The 8,226-nt window shown below is 44.5% G+C and overlaps 1 protein-coding gene across 1 annotated transcript in view; it reads left to right on the plus strand.

Moving 5' to 3' along the window:
• The window catches only part of LOC122552355 (adhesion G protein-coupled receptor E2-like), a 35,999-nt gene that overhangs the window by 24,194 nt on the left and 3,579 nt on the right, over nt 1-8,226 (plus strand). Inside the window, exons 4-5 of the mRNA XM_043695105.1 lie at nt 6,482-6,573; nt 7,845-8,013. Of these exons, the coding sequence (XP_043551040.1) occupies nt 6,482-6,573; nt 7,845-8,013 (261 nt within the window). The remainder of the gene's footprint in view (nt 1-6,481; nt 6,574-7,844; nt 8,014-8,226) is intronic.

Genomic DNA, 8,226 nt, shown 5'->3' on the forward strand with positions numbered 1-8,226 from the left:
TAGATGGTTATAAATCCTATCTCTCTTATAACCTTTTCCAACACTTTACCAACAACTGAAGTGAGACTCACTGGTCTGTAATTACCAGGGTTGTCTCTACTACCCTTTTTGAACAGGGGAACCACATTTGCTATCCTCCAGTCCTCAGGCACTATTCCTGTAGACAATGATGATTTGAAGATCAATGCCAAAGGCTCGGCAATCTCTTCCCTTGCTTCCCAGGGGATCCTAGGATAGATCCCATCCGGCTCAATGACCCCTCCAGTCTCTGCTAGTCTAAAATAGCCACTGGACTATGGCTCAGAACCTTGCTTGCTTTGGAATTGCAATTAATTACTTCTTCGCTGTGATAGGGATTTCTGCATCTCCCACCCTGACAGTTCCAGATTCCCATTCCCATCTGGGTGAAAAATAACCTCACATCCCCCTCTAAACCTCCTGTCCAGTACATAAATCTATGCCCCTTGGTCACTAATCCCTCCATCAAGGAGAAAAGTTCCTACCTCTCTACCCTATACATGTCCCACATATGTTTGCACATCTCAATCACATCCTCTCTCAGTCTCCTCTGCTCTTAGGAAAACAAGCACAGTCTGTCCAAACTCACTGAAACTCTCCAGCCCAGGCAACATACCAGTAAATCTCCCTCTGCACCCTCTCCAGTCCCTCCTATAATGTGGATTCCAGAACTGCACACAATACTCTTGCTGTGGCCTAACCAAACTTGATACAGTTCTAGCATCACCTTCCTGCTCTTAAACTCTATGGCTTAGATAATAAAGGCATGTATCCCAAACACCTTCTTAACTACCCACCTGTCCCGATACATTAAGGGACATGGTCACTAAGGTCCCTCTAACCCTCTGTGCTTCCCAGAGTGCTCACATTCATCATGTATCCTGCTGTCAGAGTGTCCAATCCTTTCATAATCTTATATGTCTCAATCAGATCCCCTCTCAGTCTTCTAAACTCAAGAGTATACAAGCCCAGTCGCTTCAGTCTTTCCATGTAAGGTAATCCCGCCATTCCACGAACTGACCTCGTGAACCTACGCTGCACTCCCTCAATAGCCAGAATGTCTTTCCTCAGATTTGGAGACCAGAACTGCACACACTACTCCAGGTGTGGTCTCACCAGGGCCCTGTACAGCTGCAGAAGAATCTCTTTGCTTCTATACTCAATTCCTCTTGTTATGAAGGCCAGCATGCTATTAGCCTTCTTCACTACTTGCTGTACCTGCATGCTTGCCTTCATTGACTGGTGTACAAGAACACCCAGATCTCTCTGTACTGCCCCTTTACCTAAATTGATTCCATTGAGGTAGTAATCTGCCTTCCTGTTCTTGCCACCAAAGTGGATAACCATACATTTATCCACATTAAACTGCATCTGCCATGAATCTGCCCACTCACCTAACTTGTCCAGGTCACCCTGTAATCTCCTAACATCCTCATCACATTTCACCCTGCCACCCAGCTTTGTATCATCAGCAAATTTGCTAATGTTATTGCTGATACCATCTTCTATATCATTAACATATATTGTAAAAAGCTACGGTCCCAGCACGGATCCCTGCGGTACCCCACAGGTCACTGCCTGCCATTCCGAAATGGAGCCGTTTATCACTACCCTTTGTTTCCTATCAACCAACTAATTTTCAATCCAATCTACTACTTTGCCCCCAATACCATGCGCCCTAATTTGACTCACTAACCTCCTGTGTGGGACTTTATCAAAAGCTTTCTGAAAGTCCAGGTACACTACATCTACTGAATCTCCCTCGTCCATCTTCAGAGTTACATCCTCAAAAAATTCAAGAAGATTAGTCAAGCATGATTTCCCCTTCATAAATACATGCTGACTCTGTCCTATCCTGTTACTACTATCCAGATGTGTCGTAATTTCATCCTTTATAATAGGCTCCAGCATCTTTCCCACCGCTGAGGTCAGACTAACTGGTCTATAATTTCCTGCTTTCTCTCTCGCACCTTTCTTAAAATGTGGTATAACACTAGCCACCCTCCAATCCTCAGGAACCGACCCCGAATCTATCGAAGTCTGGAAAATAATCACCAGCGCATCCACGATTTCCCGAGCCACCTCCTTCAGTACCCTGGGATGTAGACCATCAGGCCCCGGGGACTTATCAACCTTCAGACCTAACAGTCTCTCCAACACCAAATCCTGGCAAATATAAATTCCCTTAAGTTCAGGTCCTTCAGCCACTGTTACCTCAGGGAGATTGCTTGTGTCTTCCCCAGTGAACACAGATCTGAAGTACCCATTTAACTCTTTTAATTCTTAAGGATCGTTCAATCCTTAATGAGTGCTTCCCTCATCTTATTGTCTGTATTATTACATCAGGTTAAGCAGATTTGTTCAAAGCAAAAATCATGGAAACTTAGTTTTTTTAAGCTACCTTTTCAAGGTTTGCTGAACAATCATCTACCATCAGCTTGGAAAGCAGACACATTGATGGAAGGTATCCATTTGGCCCATGTTGCCAGGCTAGACCAACAGATAGCCCTCCAGCAGAATCCCATTTGTGAACAGAATGTAAGGCAGTAGGTAACATTAAAACTAAGACTGGCAGACCTTTCCTTTATGGCGAGAGTTGATTGACTTGCTCAGTCTTACCTCTCGCATGCTGCAACCAATGGGTGCTCAACTAATTAACAACCTCCACTTGTTTCTCTTCATCTTCAGTAAAGATGTTAACAGACCTCAACAAAAGTGATCAAACAGCACTTAGCTGTGCTTGGTCTACCATCTTGCAGTGTTCCAAATCAAACAGCCAATCCAGAAGTTCCTCTTAACTAAAATTCTCCATCTTGGCAACATCCTTGCCAGTCTCCTCTGTACCCACTCTAATTCTTTGACAATTTATATTCATGCTTCTTGCCCAAGTTATGTTTAGAAAGTGTTTGCGCTGTGGTATATTCTGTTCCCTCCATCCCAGGAATTTTCAGGCATCCCTGGTTCGATGTTGCTTCCTCGGGGAGCCGCGGGGAATGCTGCTAACAGAATGACTCCCTGTCCAGTGAAATGACAATACAGGATAGGATTGGGTGAACGAGGATCTGTGTTCCGTTGGTTTCTCATCCTTTCAGAATGACAGTTGTGCCAACTATCTTCCCAAAGCTAACATTTAAAAGCCTTGGCAATAATGTGGCATTGAGCCTTGTTAAGTCTGGTCACATTTACTCCTGGGAGCTGCACTGGGCGACCCTCGACCTCCAGTTTCATCCCCCGTGTCCTTTCCCATTTGAATCAATTGTTTCTTCCTCTTGAGCTGCCCACTACACGTTCCCAAGGATTAACCTTCAATTCTCGGCGAGGTTGTTGTTTTATATGTTATATCTCAGATCTAAGCAGAAGTGATATTCTTCTGGACGTATGAAAGATCTTCTGTTGCAATTATCTCCTCCTGTACCCTTGCTTCCAGCTCAGACTTCCAAATCTTTTTGCAGCTTTGCTTATTTTTCTCCAAGTCCACACCCAGGCTTGACCAATCTAGTCCACTGAGCATCAATTTGTGATCCAACTCACATAATTGAGCACAGAACAATCAAACACTTCAGCTGGCATCTCACAGATAATGCAGCTAGTGTGCAAAGTCATGGATTTGGACTCACCCATGGCTTTGTGCACGAGGAAAGATGGATGGAATCAAATGAAATATAGCAAAATGGAAATACCATCTTAAGATAAATGAATCCCACAAAAAATCTGTTTTGACTCCCTGAAAATATCGAACTATACAGAAAACTAATTCCCACACTTCAGTGGATTGAACTATGACACTCCCCTCTATCCAGCTCATCGCCTTCAGATGGGATCCCCTTCAGAGGGTTGGTAATGACTTTATGGGCCAAATGGCCTCTTTTCACACTATAGGAATTCTATCATTCTAAGGAGCTTCAATGTCAAAACCACATAGTGATCCTGAGCCTCTGCTTTTCTGGGAGGTAAACTGGTGTGAGATGTTGGGGGAGCGGGTAGTGGGAGCTGCCTTTGCTATCCCCAATAAGGCAGTGCTGGCCGCTCAAGAACCTGGACATCCCCACGGGGAGAGGAGGGCGCTGCTGAGGCATGCTGGGAAACCCTCGACATGGAGGCGTCAGCCGCCAACTATGAAATGCTGACACAGCAGTCCCAAGGAGTGGAGTGGAAGCTCTGTCGGTGTTTGGATCTCAGACTCAGAACATGCTGCTGCTGCTGGGGCTTGCTCATTGGGAACAGGAGCCTCTGGTCTGGATACCTCCCCCTGCCCTTGCCATCTTGGCTCTGTGGAGCAGGCACTCTCCCTAAGTTGGCAAGGCTCCAGAATGCTGGAAGCGTAAACTCATTATGAATGAGGGTCTTGATTATTGCAGTTGTCCCTTCAGGGATAGCCATTCTACATGCCCTTGACAGAAAAATAAAATCCCTGCAGTGCAAAAGCAGGCCATTCAGCCAAGCGAGTCCACACCAACAGTCCAAAGAGCATCCCACCCAGACCCTCTACCCTATCCCTGTAACCCAGCATTTCCCATTGCTTATTCACTTCACCTGAACATCTTTGAACTGTGGGAGGAAACTAGAGCACCCAGAGGAAACCCACTCAGAATTGGGAGAATATGCAAACTCTACACAGACAGTCGTCCGATAGTGGAATCGAAACTGAGGCAGCAGTGCTAACCATGATGACATAGAACATAGAACGTTACAGCACAGTACAGGCCCTTTGGCCCTCAATGTTGCACCGACCTGGGTAACCAATCTGAAGCATATCTTTCTGACATTATTCCATTTTCATCCATATGTTTATCCAATGATCATAAAGTTGGCGAGTCTAATACTGTTGCAGGCAGTGCATTCCACTACACTCTGAATAAAGAAACTACCTCTGACATCTATCCTGAATTTATTACCCCTCAATTTAGAACTATGTCCCCTCATGCTAGCCATCACCATTCGAGGAAAAAGGCACTCACTGTCCACTCTATCTAACCCTCTGATTATCTTATTTGTCTCAAATAAGTGGCCTGCCAACCTCCAATGAAAACAGCCTCATGTCCCTCAGCCTTTCCTCATAAGTCCTTCCCTCCATCCCAATATCCTAGAAAATCTCCTCTGAACCCTTTCCAAAGCTTTCACATCCTTCCTTTCATGCAGTGACCAGAACTGTGCACAATACTCCAACTGCAGCTGCACCAGAGTTTTGTACAGCTGCAGCATGGCCTTCTGACTCCGAAACACAATCCTTCTCCCGATAAGAGCTACCACACCATATGCCTTCTTAACAACCCGATCAGCCTCGGTGACGACTTTCAGGGATCTATGTGCATAGGCACCAAGATCTTTCTGCTCATCCACACTGCCAAGAGTCTTACCATTTGCCCAGCGCTCTGTATTTCTGTTACTCCTTCCAAAGTGAATTACCTCACACTTTACTGCATTAACCTCCCTTTGCCATCTCTGAGTCAAGCTCTGCAGTTTATCTATGTCCCTCTGTAACCTGCAACACCATTCAGCACTGTCCACAGCTTTACCGACCTTAGAGTCGTCCACAAATCTATTAACCCAATCTTCTATGCCCTCATCCAGGTCATTTATAAAAATGACAAACAGCACTGGCCCCAAGACAGATCTTTGTGGTGCATCACTAGTATCCTATTATAGTTATCCCAACACAAATTCCAACTACTCTTCCAGCCCTCTAACCCCCTGCATCCAAGCCCATCAACAGACAGCCATAAATGCTGACATTTGGGGAATGTAAATTCAGTTGAATAAATCTGGAATTAAAAAAAAGTTTATGTATAGCATGGATATGAGGATATCAGACTGCTGTTAAAAAAGCAAGCAATTATTTTACTGATGTCTTTAAGGGAAGAAAATCTACGGATCTTACCTGGTCTGGCTTCCATGTGTATGAAAGCAAGACTCTGCAAATGCTGGAGATCTGAGATCAAAACAGAAATTTCTGGAGAAACACAGCAGGTCTGGTAGCGTCTGTGGAGAGAGAGAGAGAGAGAGAGAGAGACAGAGAGGCCGAATTAGCATTTTGAGTCCAGAGGCCCTTCTTCAGAACTGAAGTAGAGCAGTAATTCTGAAGATGAATCATACCGGACTCGAGACTGTAACTCTGTTTCTCTCTCCACAGATGCTGCCAGACTTGCTGAGTTTCTCCAGTGTATCTCTGTTTTTGTTGTGCCATTTGACTTTGAAAAGGCCCAGTAAACCACTTTAGATGGCTGTGATGAATCGTGGCCTTCTCAAGGGTATTCGGGAATGGGAAATATGATGTAGGCCTCGTCAGTGACGCTCACATCCTGTGAATGAGTAAAACAAAAATTGAGGACTCAGACTGAGTCCCACACCAATCAAATCTTTTCTTCCACATTGTCTGCAGCGTATGACGTGTTGATACGTGAATTTTATCACCATGCCTCTGAGAAAGGATTATCGGGGTGAACTGAACAATCCTATTTTGCAGGTGAATTTCATTCTGTTGTCACTATCACTCTGGATCCTGAGAGAGAAGATTTCCAGTCTGAATGCGGATGTTTCAACTATTAAGGAATCCAGGTAGGTGTTAACACCCCACGGGAAAATGGACAAAGCATTATTTACCCATCCCAGGATTGAGTGTTCCTTGAGATCATGTTCATTCTTAGCACAGATCAGCAATTGTCCAAAATTGAGGACTCGTATAAATACCTCTCTATTTCTTCCCTTTTTTTAGCTTTGACAAAGGATCAGTTAGACTCAAAACGTCAGCTCTTTTCTCTCCTTACAGCTGCTGCCAGATCTGCTGAGATTTTCCAGCATTTTTTCTTTTGGTTTCAGCAATTGTCCAACATGATCTGTCCATGACAGTGCATGACATAGGCTGTGACATAATGGGCTCAACGGTTAGCACTGATGCCTCACAGCGCTTGGGACCCGGGTTCGATTCCACCTTCAGGCGACTGTGTAGAGTTTGCACATTCTCCCTGAGTCTGCCTGAGTTTCCTCCTACAGTCCAGGGATGTGCAGGCTTGGTGGATGAGCCATGGTAAATGCAGAGGTTACAAGGATAGGGTAGCGGCTGAGTCCAGATAGGATGCTCTTTGGAAGGTCAGTAATGGGCCCAATCGGCTGAATGGCCTGCTTTAATGCTGAAGGGACTTGATAACATTTCAGGGAAATGGGGAAGAAAGTGATTCACATTCCCCTTGAAGCTGGGGAAAGTATTTAATCAGGTGGGAAAGGAGCCTTTGGAGGGTTTCACCTCAGAATCTTTGTCCAGTAATCCGTGACGATAATTAAATATCAAACACCAGTCAGACTAAAAGAAGCACTTACAGAGAATGCTGGAGAAACTCTGCAGGTCTGGTAAAATCTGTGGAAGGACAGAAAGAGAGTGAATTTCTTATGTCTGATATGACTTTTCTTCAGAAGTGTACTGGTTATGATTCTGATACTGACTGAATTCTCCAGATACACGAGATCGCATCTCACCATAGAAGCTGAAAAACTCAAACACAGCTCTTTATATATTTTGATTTCTACGTTCCCTTCTTCAGATTTCTCCAGCAGTTTCTGTTTTCATTTCAGATCTCCAGCAATTCACAGTTTCTTGTTTTGTATCTATATGTGTGACATTGTCTCGTTGGGATTGCCTGTCATAGTCAAATGGCCTGTCCAAATCAGGGGAATAAAGTCATTTCAGCGTGACTTTGGGGAGTGATTGTTATTGCTAAATCTGTGCTCCTCTGCAATTCGGCATTTTTAGGATGGAATGGAAAAATTTCTTTCAACATCTAGAAGGATCAACGAGAAGCTCTAACCCAAAGTCTACTCCTGTCTCTTCACAGGGTACTCACGTTCAAAGCAATGGCCCAGTTTATTCTGCTCGGCTGTTTCTGGGTCTTCGGCTTGTTTCAGTTTAAGGAGGGGACCATTGGTATGACCTACCTGTTCACCATATTAAATGTTCTCCAGGGCATATTCATTTTCTGCGTTTACTGCTTGCTAAACAAACAGGTAGACAACTTTGAATTTTCTTCCATGGTTTGCTCTGAATAGATATTCGCAGATACATTTCCAGTCATTCCGGGTTAGATTTATGAGGCAATGCATATAGGCGTAATTCAGTAGAAATGTATGTCTGTGTCTGTGTATGGTTGCAATTGTGGATTACTGTGAAGGGTGTGTGTGTGTGGGTGTGTGTGTGTGGGTGTGTGTGTGTGCGTGGGT

The sequence above is a fragment of the Chiloscyllium plagiosum genome, chromosome 8 (genome assembly GCF_004010195.1).
Source record: "Chiloscyllium plagiosum isolate BGI_BamShark_2017 chromosome 8, ASM401019v2, whole genome shotgun sequence".
NCBI classification, from domain to species: domain Eukaryota; kingdom Metazoa; phylum Chordata; class Chondrichthyes; order Orectolobiformes; family Hemiscylliidae; genus Chiloscyllium; species Chiloscyllium plagiosum.